The sequence below is a fragment of the Phoca vitulina genome, unplaced genomic scaffold, assembly GCF_004348235.1.
Source record: "Phoca vitulina isolate PV1807 unplaced genomic scaffold, GSC_HSeal_1.0 scaffold22, whole genome shotgun sequence".
Lineage (NCBI taxonomy): Eukaryota > Metazoa > Chordata > Mammalia > Carnivora > Phocidae > Phoca > Phoca vitulina.
Window position 1 is genome coordinate 25,367,945 of NW_022589725.1, and position 23,456 is coordinate 25,391,400.

At 37.9% G+C, this 23,456-nt stretch overlaps 1 protein-coding gene across 11 annotated transcripts in view; it reads right to left on the minus strand.

Annotated features, from left to right (window-relative positions):
- TASP1 (taspase 1) overlaps positions 1-23,456 on the minus strand; it is a 303,516-nt gene that overhangs the window by 48,636 nt on the left and 231,424 nt on the right. For 5 of the 11 annotated variants that reach the window (XR_004301276.1, XR_004301274.1, XM_032420014.1 and 2 more), the window contains one exon: positions 15,648-15,758. Coding sequence is in view for 7 of the 11 variants with exons in the window: in XM_032420014.1 (XP_032275905.1) it covers positions 15,648-15,758 (111 nt within the window). In the remaining 4 variants the exon portion in view is untranslated. Of the gene's footprint in view, positions 1-10,567; positions 12,544-15,647; positions 15,759-23,456 lie in introns of those variants that run through there. The other 6 variants (XM_032420015.1, XM_032420012.1, XM_032420013.1 and 3 more) reach the window with 3 other exon arrangements.

Genomic DNA, 23,456 nt, shown 5'->3' on the forward strand with positions numbered 1-23,456 from the left:
GATTACTTTCATAATTTCTCCTTCTATTGCTTCATTATTATGTATAGAAATGCAACAGATTTCTGTACAATGACTTTGTACCCTGTGACCTTACCAAATTCATTTATCACTTCTAGTAGTGTTTTGGTGGAGTTTTTAGGGTTTTCTGAATATAGTATAATGTCATCTGCAAATAGTGAAAGTTTTACTTCTTCCTCACCATTTTGCATGCCTTTTATTCCATCCTCTTATCTGACTGATGTGGCTAGAACTTCCAGTATTATGTTGAATAAATGTGGTAAGAGTGGATATCCTTGTCTTATTCCTTATCTTAGGGAAAAAGCTTTCAGTTTTTCATCATTGAGTATGATGTTAGCTGCGGGTTTTTCATTTATGGCCTCTATTATGTTGAGGTATGTTCCCTCTAAACCTACTGTGTTGAGGGTTTTTATCATGAATGGATGTTGTACTTTGTCAAATACTTTGTCTGCATCTATTGAAATGATCATATGGTTTTTATCCTTTCTCTTATTGATGTGATGAATCATATTGATTTGTGAATACTGAACCACACTTACATCCTGGGAATAAATGCCACTTGATCATGGTGAATGATTTTTTTAATGTGTTGTTGGATTCGGCTTGCTATATTTTGTTGAGGATTTTTGCATCTATGTTCATCAGAGATATTGGTCTGTAGTTCTCTTCTCTTGTAGAGCTAATGTAGGCCTCACAGAATGAATTTGGAAGTTTTCCTTCCTTTTCTATGTTTTGGAATAGTTTGAGAAGAAGAGGTATTAATGCTTCTTTAAATGTTTGGTAGAATTTGCCTGTGAAGCCATCTGGTCCTGGACTTTAGCTTGTTGGGAGTTTTTTGATTACTGATTCAATTTCATTGCTGATAATCAGTCTGTTCAAATTTTCTATTTCTTCTTGGTAGTTTGGTTCCTATTTCTTCCTGGTAGTTTAGTTTCTATTTCTTCCTGGTAGTTTGAATTTATCCATTTCTTCTAGGTTGTCCAATTTGTTTGCATATAATGTGTCATAATATTCTCTTAGAATCCTTTGCATTTCTGTGGTGTTGTTACTTCTCTTTCATTTCTGATTTTGAATTTTCCTTCTCTCTCTCTCTCTTTTTTTTTTTTGTCTTTTCAGTTTTGTTTTTGTTTTTAAAGTAGGCTCCACACCCAGCGTGGAGTCCAGTGTGGGGCTTGAACTCATGATTCTGAGATCAAGACCTGAATTGAGATCAAGAGTCGGATGCTCAACCAACTGAGCCACCTAGGTGCCCCCACTCTCTTTTTGATGAGTCTGGCTAATGATTATCAATTTTGTTGATCTTTTCAAAGAACCAACTCCTCCTTTCACTGATCTGTTCTATTGTTGTTGTTGTTGTTTTTAGTTTATATTTCATTTATTTCTGCTCTAATATTTATTATTTATTTCCTTCTATGGGTTTGGGGTTTTGTTTCTTCTTCTTTTTCTAGCCTCTTTAGGTGTAAGGTTAGGTTGTTTGAGATTTTTCTTGCTTCTTGAGGCAGGCCGCTATAACCTTCCCTCTTAAAACAGCTTTTGCTGCATCCCAAACATTTCAGACTGTTGTGTTTTCATTTTCATTTGTCTCCATGTATTTTTTTATTTCCTTTTTGATTTCTTGGTTGACTCATTCATTGTTTAGTAGCATGTTATTTAACCTCCATATGTTTTTTCTCTTTCCAGATTTTTTTCTTGTGGTTGATTTCTAGTTTCATAGCATTGTGGTGAGAAGAAATGCATGGAATGACTTCAATCTCTTTGAACATGTTGAGATTTGTTTTGTAGGCTAATATGTGATCTATTCTGGAGAATGTCCCATGTGCACTTGAAAAGAATGTGTGTTCTGCTGTTTTAGGATGGAATATTCTGAATTTATCTGTTAAATCTGTCTTGTCCAATGTGTCATTCAAAGCCACTGTTTCCTTGTTGATTTTCTATTTGGATGATGTTCTGTTTGGACAGATGTCCTCTGATGTAAGTGGAGTGTTGAAGTCCCCTACTATTATTTTATTATTATTGATTAGTTCCTTTATGTTTGTTATTAACTGCTTTAAGTATTTGGGTGCTCCCATGTAGTTGCGTAAATATTTACAATTGTTATATACTTCTTGTTGGATTGTGCCCTTAATGATTATATAGTGTCTGTCTCTTGTTACAGTCTTTGTTTTAAAGTCTATTTTGGCATAGGGGCCCTGGGTGGCTCAGTTGGTTAAGTGTCCAACTCTTGATTTCAGCTCAGGTCATTATCTTGGGGTTGTGGGATTGAGCCCCACATTGGGCTCCATGCTGGATGTGGAGCTGGCTTCAGATTCTCTCTCTCTCTTTCTGCTCTCTCTCTCTTAAAAAAAAAAAAAAAGTCTATTCTGTCCTATATAAGTATTGCTACCCTGGCTTTCTTTTCAAATCCATTTGCATGGTAAATGCTTCTCTATCCCTTCACTTTCAATCTGTATGTGACTTTAGGTCTGAAATGACTCTCCTGTAGGCAGCATATAGATGGGTCTTTTTTTTTTTAATCCATTCCATCACCCTATGTCTTTTGATTGAAGTGTTTAGTCCATTTACATTCAGAGTAATTATTATTAGGTATGCATTTGTTGCCATTTTGTTACTTGTTTTATGGTTGTTTTGTAGCCTTTCTCTGTTCCTTTCTTCTCTTGCTCTCTTCTCTCACAATTAGTTGACTTTCTTTAGTGATATACTTGGATTCCTTTCTCTTTAGTTTTTGCATATCTATTACTGGTTTTTGATTTTTGGTTACCTTTCGGTTTGTATATGACATCTTCTGCATAATGGAGTCTATATTAAGCTGATGGTTGCTTAAGTTTGAACTCATTTTTTACTCCTCTCCTCCCCACATTTTAGGTATATGGTGTCATATTTTACATCCTTATATTCTGTGAGTCCCTTGACTGATTTTTATAGATATACTTATTTTTACGGCGTTTGTGCTTCCTACTTTTCTTACCCTTGTTTATGGTCTTTCCTTTCAACTCAAAGAGTCCCCCTATAACATTTCTTGTAGGGCTGGTTTAGTAGTCATGAACTCCTTTAACTTTTGTTTGTCTGGGAAACTCCTTATCTCTCCTGTTCTGAATGATAGCCTTGCTGGAGAGTATTCTTGGCTGTAGACTGTTTCCTTTCAGTACTTTGAATATGTCATGCTACTCCTTTCTGGCCTGTAAAGTTTCTATTGAAAAATCAGCTGATAGCCTCAATAGAGGTTTCCCTTGTATGTAACTGCTTTTTTCTCTCTTGCTGCTTTTAAAATTCTCACTTTATCACTACTTTTTGCCATCTTAATTACTGTATGTCTTGGTGTGGACCTCCCTAGGTTGATTTTGTTGGGGAGAATCTCTGTACATCCTGGATCTGGATTTCTGTTTCCTTCCCTAGATTTGGGAACCTTTCAGCTATTATTTTTTCAAATAAATTTTCTGCCCCCTCTTCTTTCTCTTCTTCTGGGATCCCAATAACATGAATGTTATTATACTTAATGGTGTTGCTGAGCTGCTTCAGGGCCATTTTAAACAGTGAAATCATCAGCAGAGGCACAAAAATGTGAAGAACATGTCATTAAACAAGCTACAAAGAGGATGCTGAGACATGAAGGCAAAGATTCACCCTGCTCACCTCAGCTGGGAATGTGCATGTCAGGTGACTCAAATTCTTTACCACTCTGCATGTGCCTACAAATGACTGTGAAAGTGTCAGGAGTACTGATTTTGAAATTACAAATAAGTTTCAGCAAGTAGGAAAATGAGCAAATATGAAATCTGCAAATATTGAGGACTGACTGTAGTTATTAAAATGACATAGTCTTTGACCTAGTAATTCTACTTCTAGGTAATTATTCTATAGATATGCTTTTATATGTATGAAATAACATATTTACAAAGATACTCACTGAAGTAGTTTTAATTAGGAAGAAACTGGAAGTAGCTCAGTTGCCTATTGGTGGGAGTATATATAAATAACCATGGTACTCTATATAGTGGAATACTACGCAACAATTAAAAACAAAGGAAGAAGCTCTACATAGGAGGTATGGAACCATCTACACTGAGTATTTTTGAAACTTTCTGACCATGAATCACAATATTAACAAAAACAAAATTAAAAAGTCCCACATGTTGTCACTTAGTATATACACTTCTTTATAAATGAAATTTCACAAAATAATACCTACCCTTTTACTTACCACGCATTGGTTTATACTACTGGGTTCTTTATATTCTATCCACCATATTTAAAAGATTCTGCCTCTGACTCACTAAATTGACTTTAGACCTCATTAATATGACATGCTTTTGTTTGAAAAAATACTTATTTACAAGATAGATAGTTTATCTAAAATAAAAGGCAAGGTAGACAATGATATAAAGATAGTGCTGCCATTTTTGTGGAAGAAAATAAGAGGGTACCATGGATGAATATGTAAATACATGGGCTCTCTCTGGAAGAATATTTTAGGAACTGGCAACAGTAGTTGCTATTATAAAGAGAACTGTTTGGTTAAAGGAGTTTAATGGAAGGCAACCTATTTTTTACCATATATCCTTTCCTGAAATTTCTGAATTTTGTCCTATTTTGGTTTATTTCCTATTTTTTAAAAATGCCCCTAGGAATCTTAATTACCCTATTAATCTATGTTATCTATTAAGAATTTCTTCCTTATTTAGATTATGACATTCTGAACTGAAATTTGATGTAATGAGATGTTACCATATATTTTTAATTATTCTTCATGAGAATGCTTTATTATGATGTGAAATGATCTAATGCTTTCAAGTTGTTTCATGTCTCATGACTATCTAAAATATGACTAAATCTTATGAAGGACCATGAATAAGTCCCTACATAAATTTACACTGGGCATATATATTTAGGGCAAAACCTGTTATGTTTAAAGAGCAATTAAAACAAACAAAACAAAAATTTATTCCTGTTAGAAATTTAAAAATTCCAAAACCACTACAAGCTTTAAAAAATAAGTAGAAAACACGGGGCACCTGGGTGGCTCAGTCATTAAGGGTCTGCCTTCGGCTCAGGTCATGATCCCAGGGTCCTGGGATTGAGCCCTGCATCGAGCTCCCTGCTCAGTGGGAAGCCTGCTTCTCCCTCTCCCACTCCCCCTGCTTGTGTTCCCTCTCTCGCTGTCTCTCTGTCAAATAAATAAAATCTTAAAAAAAAAAAAAAATAAGTAGAAAACATTTATTGTCTCAAGGGCAGTTTATATCACAAACTTTTATAACTGTCTAATTAAGTCCTAATTTACAATTAAAACCTGGTAAAGGGTAGTACAAAATTAGCTCAAATACAGTTACATAGAGGCAAAAAATAATATGAATAGCATTTCTTACCATGAGTAATATCTAGAAGTCTATAATTTGTTTCTTGATTTTTAGGGACTAAATTTGAAATTGTTTAATACACCTAAAATGGAAATTTATGGGAAGAGTATTAAGAAATGATTCTAATAATACAGCAAACTGGGCAGATGTTATATCATAGTACTGGGACTTTTCCATGTATAATTATTCCATGTAGAGAATCATGAACTGAAGCAACATATAGGATAAATGAATGGCCTGGAATGACATATCTGAGTGTGGGAAAGTGCCCTGTTTCTTTGCCAGTGGCTGGTGACTGTTTACATCTCAATTACTCATTTGAAAAGCCTACTGTTTTTTAGAAAGCCAAAGCCCAAGGGGCACCTGAGTGGCTCCGTCAGTTGAGCGCCCAACTCTTGGTTTCCGCTCAGGTTATGATCCCAGGGTCCTGGGATCGAGCCGCGAGTCGGGCTCTGTGCTCAGCAGGGAGTCTGCTCAAGATTCTCTCTCCCTCTGCCCCTCCTTCCAATCACACACACACTATCTCTCAAATAAATAAATAAATCTGAAAGAAAGGAAAGAAAGGAAAGAAAAGAAAGAAAGAAAGAAAGAAAGAAAGAAAGAAAGAAAGAAAGAAAGAAAGAAAAAGAAAAAGCCATTGTGAGGCTACTGAAAATGACCAGACCATGAAAAGACCTTCATCAGAAAACTTTAAGAATACCCAAAGCCAGACTAAAATAGATTAACATGTAAAAGATGGTCACAGGGATTTGGCAAGCTTCTTCTTTACCAAGTGACTTGACAACACATCATATCACATAAGCGTGATGTGAAAAAAGGCCAGTAGTACAGATCCTGTTCCAGTGCCAGAGAATGGGTTAGGTGGGATGTGCTGTGCCTGTGCTCTTCAAGAATGACATGTTAGGGGCTCCTGGGTGGCTCAGTCAGTTGAGCATCCGACTCTTGATTTCGGCTCAGGTCACGATCTCAGGTTTGTAAAATCAAGCCCCACATCGGGCTCTGCACTCAGCACAGAGTCTGCTTGTCCCTCTCCCTCTACTCCTCTCCCTGCTTTCTCTCACTCTCTCTCAAATAAATAAATAATAAAAATCTTTTTTAAAAAAAGGATTACAGGTTAATGGTATTACAGGCACATCCGAAATGGATTTGCACATAATCTTAGAGGCTAGCTTTTCTGGAAAGCTGCATTTAATGCATTGGAATAAATAAATACACGCACAAGTATAATGCACAAGAGTGGTTCTACTTTAGTTTTAATGTCCTTCCACTATATGAGACAGCCTTTAGCCCCTATGCAAGGCTTTGACTCCTAGTGACACTTAAATCACCACCTTCACTAGTTAATATTAGAGCTACAAGCCCCCCCCCCCACCTTGCAAAATGCTCCCTCCGCCAGGATACCTCTTTCTCTTTCAAAATGATTCACAGGTCATTCTGTTTAAGCAAACAAAATTTCTTTACTAGGGTTGCAAGCAAGTTTTCTCTACCAAATGGATTCTCTTTTCTAGCCAGAGAGAAGTTCTCAGCCACCCCTTTAAAAAAAAAAAAAAATTGTTGTTCTCCAATTGTTGTTAACAACCCCCAGCTGCACTGGCTTCCGCACCCATTTAAAACCCCTCTGCCTGGCTTCACATCCCAGACTTCTTGCAAGGAAAACAGAACTTTAAAATCAGAACCGTCTTGGACCGGACAGTTGCCAAGTCAGCTGCTGCTCCTTAGACTTAGGTGGAATGGCTTATCCTCAGACATTCTGCACAGTGCTTTAAGTTATATCTTACTAAATAAAGATAAGCTCATTTTTAAAATGGGAAGAATGAGGAACTGTAAACAGAAGAGCCTCCTCTTATCTCTGTAGATTTTCCCTCCAGAATGGGGTTCATACAGGGATACTTTACTGTCCTGACATGGAATCTTTAAGATTCATATCTTGTATGTTCCATTGTGGCCATTAAGTAGCTCTGAGTTGGCTCACCTCTCTGAAAAACTTTCACGACTGAACTGTTTTAGGAGGGATGGGATTGAAGTTCTATAGAGCCCCATTTATACTAAGCCAAGAAAATAACTATTTTCTCTTTCCAAGGCTCACTCTGATTTGTTCAAGACTAAAGAAGGATGCTGACTGAAAAGGAAGAGAAGAATGTCGGTCCAATAGTAATATAAGCCTCAAAGGACAATTTGGTTCTTTTCCTTTTTTTTATCATTTTATTTATTTTTAGAGTTATTTATTGAGAGAGAAAGAGCATGAGCAGGGGGAGGGGAACAGGGAGAGGGAGAGAGAGAATCTCAAGCAGACTCCCCGCTGGCAGAGCCCGACTCGAGGCTCGATCCCACGACCCCGAGATCATGATCTGAGCCGAAATCAAGAGTCGGACACTTAACCGACTGACCCACCCAGGCACCCCTTTTATCATTTTATTGTATTAGAAACTGGAAATAAGGGCCACTGGCTGCAACATGGAAGTTCTCTGCTGAACAGAAAAGCATTCAGTGAAACAAGTTTTATTGAAACATGATTTCATTCATTCAACAAATATTTTTTTAGGATTTATTTCATGTTAGAGTGATCTCTATTACCATTTGAGCAGATGAAAACTGACTATAAAATTTGTCAAAATATTTTTCTGAGAGTTTTAGGAGAACCACAGTAATAAGAATTACATAATCACTAGAATTCTATTCATAAATCTTTGTATTCTTTATATCAAATGGAAAATTTTGTGGCCAAAAAAAAAAGTACTACATGGTTAGATTACAGCTAGTACTACACTTCTTATGATGGAGAAAAAAATTTCAGATAAACATCCATTTCTAATTTTTAAAAAGTACATTAGTGATATTTAAGGGGAAAAAGGTTTTTATAAAGCAAACAAAGCAGATTATAGCTATTTGTAATCAACAACTTTTTATTTTAAAAATGACAATTCTAAAAAATATAAATCTCAGAGCACTACCTCAATAAATCAATGCAGCTCTGTTGCTGAAAAGTTTAAATATCATGTCTGCCTATTTACTTTGCATTTAAGAATAACTACTTAATTTGCTTCCTTCCATCTTATCCTTAAATAAGAACCAAAATGTCACCCTCTATCCTATGACTACAGTGAAGATGTATCAATTCCAAAGCATTGCTGGGGCACTAAAGAAATAAGCTTCTACCCACTTCCCTAGGTGTTATATGGAAGTGTTGAATCACTATATTGTACACCTGAAACTAATATTACAGTGTATGCTAACTAACTGGAACTTAAATAAAAATTTAAAAAAGAAAAAGAAAAAAGCTTCCAACCATGACACTGGACCCTCTTATAGAACAAAGTTTTAGTTATATTTCTAAGACAAGTTATTAACATCAGATAAGCATCCATCAGTACCTCTTTTCCCACTACCAGCCTAATAGCTAATTTGCCTTCTCTCTGAGAGTTATTTTTATGATCATGTGAGCCCAACAGAATGCCTAGTCATAAGTGCTCATGGTGGCATGTGCCATGAAATGGAAATCAGTGATACTGCTGGGGCCCCCAGAATGAAGCTCCTTTGAAGTGCATGTGTTTATGTGTGCTCGCCAAATTTTTAATGCCAGTAAAACCAAAAGGCAGTTTGGAATTTTAACTTACAGTAAAATGACCTTTTATCTTTTTAATGTTCCAGGAAGCATCAACTCAATCTAACATTTTTTATTTTTAAACCATAGCATGTTTGGTAACAGTGACAAAAAGAGTACTTGATAAAGAACTTCGCCTGTTCTGCAAAGGAGGGGAGGGAATGCCACATTTAAGTTCTAATTGGCAAGTGAAAAACTATTTAATTTGATAGAGCTAAGTCTAAAATGATGGAAGGATTCATTATTCTTTCAAGTAATTATGTAAGAAACTGCAAAAATTCTCACAGAAGAAATCATATGACATACCATTTATCATACCATTTATATAAAGTCAGGCCCACATGGGGGCTTCAAAGAGATGGGTAATGGGCAATTTCTTAAGCGGGGTGGCAGGTCCACAGGTGTTCATTTTATTATTATCCTTTATAACTTACAAATTTATTACATTCTTTTAAAAATATATGAAACATTTCATAGTTAAGATGAAAAACAGGGAAAGAAGGGGTAGCTGGACAATTAGAAGCAATATCATGTACAGCACATAATTATCAGCATAATGAACATATTCCTGGATAGTAAGGAACCTGGAGTTATTCTCTGCGTAAGGTGAGGCTAGCTTAATGGGGGAGTAACAATTACCGTATGTGTTCATCAGATGATCAGGCTCTGGCTGAACTGAGTGCCTCAAATCTATTTAGGATGAAGGACTCCCAACAGTGGCACAGAGGTCACTGGTCAAACACACAGTCTTTTTGCCCCTAGGAGCCCCTATGCCTCCTATCCTGAATTGCTTAAGATTTTCTTTAAATATATGGAGTCTGTTTCTCATTGATCCCCATATTCACTGCTTCCTAGTAACCATTCTAAGGCAGGGACCCCTGAACTTTACAAAGTCTGTCAGGCTCCCACCAGTACAGTGAGGGCAAGCTATAAGGAGAGAAATGCACCCATATAGTGAGATTGGCTATTTATGCCATGTATTTGCATATATTCTAATTACTTGTGTCAAATCACAAGTTTAAAACAGAAAAAGACTCATTTTTTTTTCCACTGGAAGGCTTGATGTGCCTCTGTTTACACAATTATTAGCCATACTATATACAGCAGCCTCAATAAAGCTCTCTGTACAGGCCTGGAAAGCACATGTAATTGTACTTTAGCAGGTAAAATATATATTGGGTTTTTTTTTTTTTCTCTAAAAGCAGAGAGAAAATTAATTCTTTTCAGCTGTTTCACTCCAGGGAGAAGCATTTGCTTTGCGTTAAAGCAGTGATTTGTAGGCTGGGCTTTGCCAGCATCTCATGATCTGGGGAGTGGGAGGTGGAGGGATGGGTGTTGCAAACACATTTACATCCAAACTGTCCTTTTTACAAGGCTGTTTGTAGAGGTTATCTTCTGTGATCCATTTTTGACTGTCTCCAAATCTTCTTGTTTCCGGACACTTGTCATTATCCAACATTTCCGAGCCATACTGTTTTGGATTGTTTTTAGAGCATGTAAGGATACTTTATGTGACATTTCATTTTTCTGGAAGAGTGTCAATTTAAAATTTCTGCTAAAAAATCAATAAGGAAATTCCATTTGACACTTAATTCGTTTATTTAATAATCAGTGGAGCCTACTATGGAGGGTGGGTACAAGATTGGATATGACACAGTCCTTGCCCTCAAATGGTTCACAATCTGGTGGTGTGATTCTCAGAGGCCGTGGAATCTTCTAGCACTTGGAAAGATATTTTAAATCCCTGATCCTCCATGTGAATCACTGGGGCTCAGAGATCTGTGATCTATTCCTGTCAAATAAGTGGGCTCAGAAAAAAGCTTAAGAGGTGCTGGCCTAGACGGAGGGATAGACACTCTAACACATGTCATGGCGAGTGTTACCAGGGATGCCAATTGCATGTTGCAAAAAAAAAAAAAAAAAAAAAACACAAGGAAGGAACAAATTACCTGGGGAAAAGGGTTTCCAAAGGATTCTAAGAAGATTCTTATCTGTCCTGGGTCTTTAAAGAAGGAATGTAACTGGCCCAAGGCATTCCAAGCACAGGTAAAAGCATGTGAAAGTTATTGGGGAAAAAACAGGACCCTCTGGAAGAAGACCAAGCAATCTGGAGTGCCCAGAACTGGGGGCGCTGAGGCTGTGTAGAGGGAAAGGACTAATTGGAAATGACAATGAAAGCATGTTCCGGGGTTAGATCAGGGGAGGACTTTCCCATCAAGTTAAGTAGTTCCTATCTGTCTTCTAGGGAAATGACCAGCAGAGGCAGGAGTATGGATGCATCCTCACAGAAAAATTGAAAGCAGGGAGTGATAGTAAGAGACACAGGTTTTGACTTTACTTTAACACACAGAGAAAGTTATTCAACATTTAGCTTAGACATATAGTAAACTAATTACATATACTTATGTGGCCCTTCTTTTGACCACTATCCCTCTGAGCCTGGGATTGGTCTCTCTAAGCCACCATTAGGTCAGGTTCTCATTTTTGCCCTTTCTGCTTCAGGGCAGCCTGCTTCTCTCCTGACTGCCCATTTCTGAGCCCATGGTTAGGTTCTCTGGGCCAGCGAGAGAAAAGTCTGGTAACTGTATGGAGGTGGGATAGGAATAGAGTCAGAGCAGCTAACAAGATAGTCTAGAAAAGAGTAACTAGGGACTATAAAGTAGGAGGACACTGATCCCATTTGTCTCAGAGGATCCCAAAGAAGAAAACCAGGATCCACTGATGCAATCTGATAGTCTCAGCTGCCTAAAGATGCAAGAGGGCACCTTGATTTGTTACTGTAGCTCTTTAGACAAACTAGAGGCTCATTTGGCAGTGAGAGGATTTAAAAGGTTTGTTAGTCATCTATTTTGGCATAAATTACCCCAAAATGTAGTGGTTTAAAACAACAAACATTTACTATCTCAATTTCTGTGGGTTAGGAATTCAGGAGTGGCTTTGTTAGGTGATTCTCACTCAGACACTTACACTCTCCCTCATGAGATTCAGTCAAGAAATCTGTGCAAGGCTGCTGCAGTCATCTGAAAGTTCATTCAGAGCTGAGGCTATTAGCAAGAAGCCCCAGTGTCTTGCTGGCTTTTGGAAGAAGGTCAGAGTTCTTTGCCATGTAGACCTCTCCACAGTGCTGCCTGTCTATACATGGCAGTTGGTCTTTCTGAGAGTGAGAAAGCAAGAAGGATGTCACAATGCCTTTTTTGATCTAGCCTCAGAAGTCACACGCTATCACACTGCCATATTCTTATGCCTTGTAAGAGAGTCTCAGGGAGAGGAATTAAGCTCCATCTCTTGCAAACAATTTATGGATAAAGCACATGTAACAGGGTCACACAAGAGGATTTTGAATATTCCTTCATATCTGAGATTTACCAATTCTATTCATAAATCAGTAAACAGAGGACAAACCTTGAAAGTGTCCTGTACTTGAGTCATCCCATCCTTGAAGTGGCCCCACTGGGGCTCTTGTAATTGATATATTTGTCAAGAGGAGGGGTTCAGTAATGGATTTCTGGAAACTCCACCAAGTGACAATGGGGTTTGATTGAAACTGCTCTTGTGGTGTTATGGAAACACTACCTATGATTTTCAGAAAAGAGAGTGGACACAGAAAAAGCTTAAGTTAGAGACTGTTTTAATTATACTATTCTTTGGGGGGAAAAATGATTGACCAATATATAGTAATCCAGTTCTTGTTTGTTTTTTTTTTTTCATTTTGGGAATTGTTTTATTTGGATTGTACATAAGAAAGACTTCTGAGCTCTCCTGGTTACTAGATATTACTAAGCATTACAGAGCCATGAGTTTATGAAGTTAAAGTCTCATGAGGGTTTTATAAGGCAATATAAGAAGTCATGGTCCAAACATAAAGCAAATTAAGTTGTGGCCTGCTTTGGAGCAACTGATAGGGTATAGCATGGGAGAATCCACTTGACCTTGATGTTTGAAATATTCTCCTCTTACAGGCAGAGGTTTATGACAGACACTTATGAGTCCAATCTTCCACTACTGGGATCTGCAGTGAGTAATATTTATAGTCTTGGTACTGCCAATGCTGGTTACTATCACTGTTCAGAACCTCTAATCAAAGTGTAGAAGACAAGTTAGCTACAGGACAGAATGTGGATGTTAATAACCATCGCAGCATTGCTAGAGATTGAGGTGAGGGTTGGGAGTAAAAAAGAAAGAAGAAAGAACACATGAACTTTCCTGAACTTACATAGTCAAAGGCATGAGGTATGGTTGAGAGACTGTATAAAGTTGAGGAATCAAGAAATAAATTAAGAAATAGTATGTTACAGTTGCAATAAAATTAAAATTTATGATTTCAAGTTAGAGTAGAAGTCTAACAAAGTCAGGAGGAAAAGGGAGAGGAAAGTGATGTGAACTACATTCTTAATTTTTTTTTCCCCAAAAAGGAGCCACAAACTACTGACCAATCAAGAAATAGAAGCATGAACATATTCTATAGAGTGCAGGTGTTTCCAACAAGAATAACCAGAACCAGAGACTGGTGGCTCTGGGACTGAGGTGACCATGGTGACTTTCACATCTCCTTTCCTATCCTATACATACATTACTCTTTTGAACAAATGTAAAAATCCATGTGGTTGGTATCATCTATAAGTTGATACTAGCCTATGTTCACCAGGTTTTAGAAGATAAACTTCACAAACATTAATTCCTCTAGTTAGGTTTAACAAATGACAAGATTTTACTTATTTTAGAAATTCACACTTTACATTTCATTCTTCTTTTTGAAACAGAGAGTAGGAATTAGTTTACAAATTACTACCTTGGTGATAAAAACTATTTAAGATGAGCAAAAACGCTATGATTTATCCTTAAATATGCATTTCTCTACTACACCACCAAAAATAAAACGACAACCAAAAAACCTTATAATTTTCAGGATTAACTCTAATGGGCAAGAGTCCAGGCTCAGTAAAGAACCGATACTCCAACCTAGGAAAAGTCTATGAAGCAGTTTTAGCAACTACCCCCGTCCGGCCCCCAGTACTAAGAGTTATTCTGAGTTTTAATGGAAGGCCCAGGTACATCCTCCTACAAACTCCCTTCTATCCAACCATGGAAGATTTCTTCAAAGGATTCAACAATGATTAAGATACCAAAGAAGCAAATGGCTAATTTGCCTTGGTTTAATAAAAGACAGCCATTTAAAACTACATTTCCTGGGAGCAACCTGGGTACCAAATATACTAGGTGGAAAGAGAAAAGGAAAAAAATATATATATATGAGGTTAGTAGTCAGAATCCAAAGTGCATTTTTTCCCCCTTTGAGGAATTAGGGGGAAAACTTTATGAAAGCTCTTTCAGCTTCTATAGAAAAAATACTTTTGTACCCTCATAAGAAAGGCTTGCTTTTCTAATTTACAGACTCACTTGTACTACACCAATTCACAACAATCATACAATATAGATCAGGCACCATCCACACCTTCTGTAAGAAAATTTATAGAAAGGGTTGAACTACCACAGTCCCTGTGGATGATCTACAACAGTTATATTAAAAAAAAAAATACTTAGGGAAGAATGGATAAATACCAAGTGGTGTATCTGTATAATGGAATACCACACAGCAATGAAAATAACAAACTACTGCCACATGTAACATGCACATCAGATACACATAGTACATATTCTATGATTCCATTTATATAAAATATAAACCCCAGCAAAACTAATCATGGTGTTAGAAGTCAGCATAGTGGTTCACTTTGGAGGGGTAAAGAATGGGGGTGGGTTACCAGGGGTTTTGGGGGTTCTGGTAAAGTTCTACTTTTTATCTGCTTGCATGAGTGGGTTCAGTTTATAATAATTTATCAAGCAGTTGCAGTTATAATTTGTGTACTTTCCTGAATGTATATATAATTATTTAAAAAGTCAATTAAAAAATAACATATAAGGCTCCCTCCTAGCTTATGCAGTACCTTTATGCAGATTTTTAAAAAATGTCCCCTCTGGATAAATGGATTAGAAAAAGGCATCCCTGTGGGCAGAGGGAGTCCCACAGGTTTGTGGAGGATTGGCTGGTTTTTAACCCCAGTGGTACACTTGGCTAGACACAAAACCGCACATCTGGATGGACATCTGCAAATCTGCAAAACACTCACTTGACCTTTCTTCACCACAGCTTTATGAGGAGGGCAGGGCAGATGTCCTTATTTTACAAAAGAGGAAGTGGCACAGAACAGTAAGACTGATGCACAAAGGCGTCATAGCTAATAAGTGATGGAGCCAGAACAGACTCCGAGGCCAGTAGCTCTTCACATGGTTCTGATTCTGTTTTGGGAGGGGAAACAGGAAGAAGCTTCTTTCTATGTTTGTTGCTGTGTATGTTGTTATGGGTCATCTCCATGCTTTGTGGAACTAGGCAGGGAACAAATACATGGTCCAATGTTCTTAATATTGGGGCTTTAGTAAAGGTCCTAGGTTCTAAGCCCATTTGAAAAATATGCTTTAAGCATACACTTAAAAATGAATATTCACCTTTTACATGTTTACTTATGCAAAAAGATCAGTAGAATAGACACGTGTAGATACCAATAGAGCATTCTGGCCTTCCCATAGCTTAACATTATTAACTTATGGACATAAATCTTTTCGTGTCTTGAAAAAAATGAAAGAGAAAGACACACACCTAAGGTATATGTCCAGCTTACCTAGAAGTGTCTGCTTATCTTGGGAGGAGTCAGACTCTGCAGAACACCTGCAAGTTCGGAGAACAATCACTCCTCCAAGCACACCATCTTCACTGGCCAGGAAAGGTGAACCTAGGCAGGAAAGGCAAATGGTCATTTTTCAGTGAATTTTCCTTTTTTCATTTTCAATTTTCATTTGATTATAAGAACAAAAATGTGGTATGAATAAGATCTTGAAAGATGCCCATTTTCTGACAACCACCATTGTTCATGCCTTGTATAGGCCTGATGGCAAACACAGGCCTATGCCCAAAGAGGGGCCATTTGGCAAAGACAATCCCAGATGCTGCCAAGAAGACTTGAGTGGGGGTGGAGTGTGCATTACAGTATTCAGATGGAATTGGAAACACTACCAGATTAAAGGACCAAAACACAAATACAGGAAAAAATGCTCAGCAAGTCTCTTTGATCAGCTCTTAGGGATCACTTACCAGGCTCTCCCTGCTGTCAGGGGCATGCCACCAAAAGCTTTGATTTACTACCTTAAATTCAATTTTAAACAATAAGCCACAAACTTTATTACAAACATTTAAAAATGATCCTGATGGTTTACACAAATAAGGGTGAAACTGTATTTCTATTATAAGAGTTTGGTGGTTAGAAACAACCAGGCCTCTTTGGGATCTCACACACTGAACCATTGTGAGCATTTCAAGAACACTACATTTTAAAACCCCTCATTTTTCCTCCCCAAGGACATCTTCTTCAAACATCTGGCATAGCAAGTAAGCACGTGGAGAACAAATGCAAATTAACCCAAGCACTATCAAAGAAAGTAATAAAAACAAAAACCAACCAAATTGGATTTGGGGAAGCTTCTGGTTAAACTTAGTTGATTAAACACATATATTTATCTCCACTCCTTCCAAAGGCATGGCCCAATGAGGACAGAGAGAAAGGCAAACGAGAAAAAAACTGACCTTTTAGAAAATGAAAAGAAGATGGACATTAGTTCGCTCACCTAGTGGGACCACAGAAGCTGAAATCTAAGCTTTCATGGTGGGACAGGGTTGAAATTGGGGGGGGTCACCTATAAGAAATCACCCAGTTTTGTCATGAAACCCAAAAAGAATTGGAAATTGGAAGCCTCCAGTTTCTCTGAAGGCAGGGATATGGGGTGGGGCTGAAATGAAGATGGCTGGTTTAGAGTGTCCAAAAGGACCCTCTACACCAGGTGTCAGTAAGCTATGACTTATCTGGTCTACAACCTGTTTTTGTACTGTCTACAAGAGATGCGTGTTTATTTTACAATTTAAAGGTTATTTAAAAAAAAGAAAAAGGAACGAGGGGCACCTGGGTGGCTCAGTCTGATAAGACACCCTTATCAGTGTCTGCCTTCGGCTCAGGTCATGATCCCAGGGTCCTGGGATCGAGTCCCACATCAGGAAGCCTGCTTCTCCCTCTCCCACACCCCCTGCCTGTGTTCCCTCTCTCTCTCTGTGTCTCTCTCTGTCAAATAACTAAATAAAATCTTAAAAAAAAAAAAAAAAAAAAAAAAAGGACGAGAAGGAGAAGAATATGTGATAGAGACCATGATGTAGCCCAAAAAGTCTAAAATCTTTACTTTCTGGCCCTTTCAGAAATAGTTTGCCAACCCCTGATCTAAAGCCCCAGATTCCTGCATAGAGAGGAAGTTACTTCTTCCTAACCCAGGAGATGCCAGGATATTTACTCTTTAGAGAAGATGAACCAGAGGGACTTGAGTCTTGGGGGCATCAGACTCAGCATATGGCAGGAGAGAGGCTCCACAGTGAATATAGGATGTGGAAGTGGAAGTCTTAATGCTAAACAGTGAAATAACCAACTCCTTTACCCAGAGGCTCCCAGGATACAAGAAGTCAGGCTGATATCCTCCAAACAAAAGACTGGATAACTCCCTTCCAGCCACACAACCAGCTCAGGAATACCTATCTGAGAGACCCTAAAAAATTTGCCTCACGGTAAGAGCTTCCAGATGACAAGTATGATTCATTCAGAAGGTTTTCACAGTTCAGCTTTTTGGTATTTAACTGTTAAAAAGTATAGACTACCTAGGATCACTAGTTGTTTCAGTTAGGCCTCTAGAAAAGACAGAGACCAAAACTAAAAAGCAACACAGAGAAAACTTAGGCAAATGCATTGAGCAAAAGAAAAGAAAAAAAAAGAGAGAGAGAAATCAGAAGAACAGCCCAGAAGGTCCAATATCTGAATAATAGGAGTTTCAGAAAAAGAGCATAGAGGAAATGAAATTTCAAAGAAAGAATTCAGAAACATTTCCAAGAATGGAAAGGTAAGTGCTTGGACTAAAAAGCCTCAGCAACCTCCCAGAACAACTCATGAAAAAAAAAAAAAGTGCCATGGAGGTACATCACTGTGAAATATCAAAATATTGAAGAAAAAGAGAAAAGTCTAAAAACTCTCAAGTGGGGGAAAAAAGTCACATGGAAAGCAAGGGTATCATAACAGCATCAAAATTCTCAACGTAACACTGGTAACTAGAAGATTAGAAGGCACCTTCTTCAAAATGCTAAAGGAAAATTATTTCCAACCTAGAATTCTATACTAGGCCAAAATGTCAGTCAAGTGTGAAAACAGAATAAAGCTCTACAAAGTCTCAAAGAATTTACCTCCCAGGTACCTTCTCAGAAAGCTGTAGGATGAACGTGCCTTGGCAAAGTGAAGGAATAGGGCACATAATGAGAAAAAAAATGAGATCTGGAAACAGGGGATCCAAAACAAGAGAACAAAAAAAGATTCCAAGATGGCATGCAGCTATGCAGCAGGCTTAGAAAGTGGACAGTCCAAATTGAAGCAGGAAGCCAGAGGAGGCTGGAAAGATATTTCCAAAGGGAAAATAAATCAAACTTACAGAATATATGTTGGGTTTGAAATTATTAAGAGGAAATGTTTCAGATTTTGAGGGAAGTTTGACAATCAAGAGTGACTGGTATAAAAAAAACAAACAAACAAAAAGAAACCTAAACAATAATGAGGCAAATATTAACTGCAGAAAAAAAATAATAATTTGTGTAAGAAAGGAAATAGAATCACAGTACACTATGTAGTGCAGATGTCAATAGCTGGAGTCAAAAATATAAACTCACAATACTGATGAACTAAAAAAAAAAGGGAGGGGGACATAATACATTAAGAGGAGGAATGGTACATGTAGTATGTGTAGGTTTGGGGTTGGAAATATACGGGAATTAAATCTTGGCCTTTCCTGGTATGAATATGAAGATATCTCAATTTGATATATAAACAATATCTAAAATTGAAAACTGAAGGAATAGTAGTACAAATGTGTTATGTTGAATTACAGATTTAACTTCTAAATGAAATAGCTATGATAGTTAAAAGTAGTAGCCTCAGGGGAGAGGAAGCTGGGGGAGAAGGGACTGGATTGGAACAGGGAACCATTCATTTTCATTTTAAGTCTGGGGGTATTGTCTTTTTAAACCACTTACTTGTTTTGCCTTGCAAAGAAAAACAACACAAATTTAAACTGTGGAACTGGACTAAATTTTTTAATCCTCAGCCTCTTAAAGAAGGGGTAAGGAGACAGGAAACTCAGTCATTGAGAAACTACCCTGCATCAGGGCTTGGTTCCACGCTTTCATGTTCTACAGTTTGATTTTCAGAACCACTGAAGGGGGTCAGAGAAAATCTCCCCAAAATGTGTCATTTTGGCATGTGGACTATTTTGAGCTGAAGGCAATTGAGACCCTGTGGGCTCAAGAGAAACTTCTGCCTCACCCTTAACTACCTAGAAGAATCTAAATTGGGGGTCTTTCCTAGAATTAGAGTTATCACCAGGAATAAATTTTATCTGAGTAACCCATCTGTATGGCAAGGCAAATATCTAATTACCAAACATCTGTTCTTCTTATTGCCTATGAATTGCCCTCCTCCCCTTTGAAGCCCCAGGCCCCTATCCCATTCCTTAGCTCAGCATGACATAAATAACTCATTGTACCTTTTTGTCTTTGAACCTCTCATGTATAAGGAGTTCCTGTATGTATGAAATTAAATTTGACTTTCTCCTGTAAATCAGTCTCATGTCAATTTAATCTTTAAACCAGGTGGAAGAATCTTTGAAGGATAAAGGAAAATTTTCCTCCCCAACACTACTGTGCCATGAGGTGTTTTCACGTTACAGATGAAGAACCTAAGGTTCAGAGAGTTGAGCAGAGTATGTGGTTTTCCGTTATGATTCTCTGAGCCCATAGTCCTTGTTTGCTTTGCAGCAATGCCTGTCAGGGAATGGGAAACTTCGGATAAGCTCACATTCCAGCTGCTGTTAGAAACCTCCACCCCACCAGCACTCAAACTCTTGATACCTCTAGAACAGTTCCTTTCCCTACCAAATCCAACAATTTCTCCTAGGTTCCTAATAGCTCATCCAAGCTCAAAACTCTCTATCTCTTCCCTCTTCAATGACTCAACACATGAAACCATGTTAAATCCCAACAGTTCTCCCTATGACTGTACTTGTGCTAGTTTCTGCCCCTTCATTTCCACTGACAAGACCCTCAATGTACTCTCATTGTACTGAAAACAGTGTAGTAGGCTCCGTGCTCCAGTCATCCAAATCTCTAAATTAATTAATTAATATGTACTATGTGCCAGGACTCTTCTAGGCACTGGGGATATAGCAATGAAAAAAAAGAAGTCCTTGCTCACATCTAGTTGAACAGGTTAGGGGACAAGTAAATTTACAAGTCAATAAAGAAATTCATCCAGTTATTGATAAGCACTGTGAAGAAAATGAATCCTGGTAAATGAAAGAAGGTGTGACTTGAGCAGGGGCTACTTCACATCAAGGGTCAGAAAAAGCCCCTTTTGTTAAGGAGCTAACCATGTGAAGACCTGAGGGAAGAACATTCCAGGCAGATGAACAAGCAAATGCAGAGACGTTAAGGTGAGAAGGAACCTGGATGTTCAGGAAATACAAGGAGACTAGAGTGGTAAGAGCTGAGTGAGGGAGAGGGAAGAGAGGGCAGAACATAAATTCAGAGAGAGGCAGGGCCAGGTCACATAGGGTTACAAAAGGCCTTGTGGGTACAGCAAGGAGGTTAGATTTTACTGCAAGTGTGATGAAAAGATGATTTAATCTTTAACCAGGACGACAGTTCTTGTTTGCACTTGCAAAAGGTTGCAATGGATGAATGCAAAGTATGAAATGGATTGGCAGGGCAAGCATGGAAGCAACAAGTCACTAAAAAAGGTGCCATGGCAGCCCAACTGAGAGATAACAGTGGCTGAGGTGAGCCTGCTGGCAGTGGAGTCTGTCAGTAGAAGCTGGGTCTGGGATATACTCTGCAAGTAGAACCAAAAGGGCTGTTCACAGAATGAATATGGGGACATGTGAAACAGAGACATCAAAGTTTACTCTAATAAGAAGTATGCACTATGCTATAATTACATCATTAAACCATTCAAAAACTTCCAATGACTCCCAGGTGCCCACAGAACAATGTCCAAATGCCTTAGCCTGGCACAGTCCTCCTCTCTCTTCCCAATCTTATCTCCCTATTTATTTTTACACACCAAATGCTTTAGCCAAATTGGACTTCCTGTATCCCATTTCTCCAAGATTTCCCCCTGGGCCCATTTGTGAACTATTCTTCCTGAATCCTTTTCTCCCCATGAACTGAATCTATCCTCAGTGCCTTTTATACAGACACAGCTCTCTGGGGTGAGGGTATCTCACCTTTAAAGCACCTTTAGTGACTAATGAAATGCTTCCACTTATTCACCGCCTTCTCCTATCCCCAACCTCCTACACACACACACACACACACCCACCCACACACACACACACACACTCTCTCCCACTTACACCACTGCAGTGTGGCATTGAAGATAGCAAGACAGGATGTTAATGCAGTGAAAGGAGATGGGGCCCCCAGGGCACCATCGAAGCTACAGCAGGACTTCCCCCTCTCAGTATGCATTCATTCAATAATTTAAGGAAACAATGATTAGAGTATGTTTGAAGATTTCAAGTTTTTCATGGAAAGTACTCAGATTTCATATTATCACTGTGATGTTTAAAAAAAAAAAAATACTGACTCAGACAGAAGGCCTTGTTTTGAGTCTGAGGGTAGCAACTATGTATTCTTAAGAAAGACATTTTTTTTGTAATCCATGCTTCAGTTTCTTAAATTATAAATCATGGATATTAAAAGACATCTTTCTGGTTGTTACAAGGACTGAATTATACATATGAACTCTGCAACCTCTGAAGAGCTATTTAAACATTTGGTGGTAGTAACAATGATGGTAGGAAGACACTTCAGCATTTTGGTGGTTCTCAAAAATTGTCAGGCTGAACAAGATCTATTACTGTACCTACTTGGTTAACCCTCCACAACAGCCAGAACCAGTGTTCAACTGACATTCAATGGTGGTGATAGGATATCAATTTTCCAAGTTAAAATGTTGAACAGTCTCTGTATATAAGGAAACACTATTTCTTATTATTCCCAGTAAGAAAAGAAAAATTAACATGGAGTGACAGTTTAGGCACTGTGTTAGGTGCTTTTCATACCCATACAGGGAATTGGGGGTAAAAATTAATAAAATAAGACAATCCAAAGTTCCATTAATATATGCGCAAGAAGTTGCATAAAATATCTAAAGAAGATTAATAAATAAATAATAAAAATTAAGCTTCATTCACCCTAATAAAATGTCCCTAACAGACTGCTTAAATATCCAAGTCTAAAACTGTTACGGAATGAAATTATAATTACAGATGGTAAGAGAAATAGTTACTGTGATCAAATGTATCTAATCTGAATATTCATTTAAATTGTAAATCCATACTGTAAACAAATGAGACACCTACTTACTAAATTTGTTCCATAATTTTTAAGGATGAAGAATTTGAAGAAATTTGAAAGGAAAATCACTATAAGTATTAAAGTAGAGAATTCAATGAGAATATTAATCCATATTCTTTTGATTGCTAGTACCAGAATCCTAATTAGCATGATCTTCAATAAAAAGGAGGATTTGCTGGCTCATAAAATCCAATGGTAGGGATGTGATGGGTTTCAGTAACAGTAGGAAACAGTTCTCTATGGACAGTAATTCCCATCAATAGTTCCAGAACTATATTCCTGACAACTTTCACCACCAGAGAGTTCCTCTTTTTCAGTTTTAACATTCTCAGGGAGCATCAATTGGATTTAGGAAAATTCAAAAACTTGACTATCCTGGCTCCAGTTAGGGATTAAGCCTAGAACAATCAATTGTGACCAAGAGGCCAGTGGAGTGGAGTCATGGATGGACAGACAATACAGAGATCCAGGAAACACAAATGAAGAAAACACTGGGCTACAGAACCAGGAAGTCAGGATCTCATATTTGGTGTGGTCTACTTGAACTTAGACAAGCCACTTTACCGCTCTGAACCTTGCTTTCTTCTTTCATCTGAAAAATTGGGAGACTGGACTAACAATCTCTGATATCTCTACCAGTTCTAATAGGCTGGAGTATTTTTAGAGATTCATGTCTACCCACAGCAGCAACCAGTCATTACCTGATGCCAGCAAGACAAAACATGAAAGCTCCTTTTGCAAAACCTGATACAATGCTTCCTCTTTGACATGTGAGAACTTATCAAGAGAGTGATTCTGTAGCCAGAAGGCAGCTGCTAGGGGTCCACCTTCTCATTATATTTAACAAAGAACCTCTGTCTTTCAAATACATTTCTGCACATTGCTTTCTTTTTAAAGTCTATACACCAAATCACTTGAATGTCATTTTCTCTTGGAGGAATTA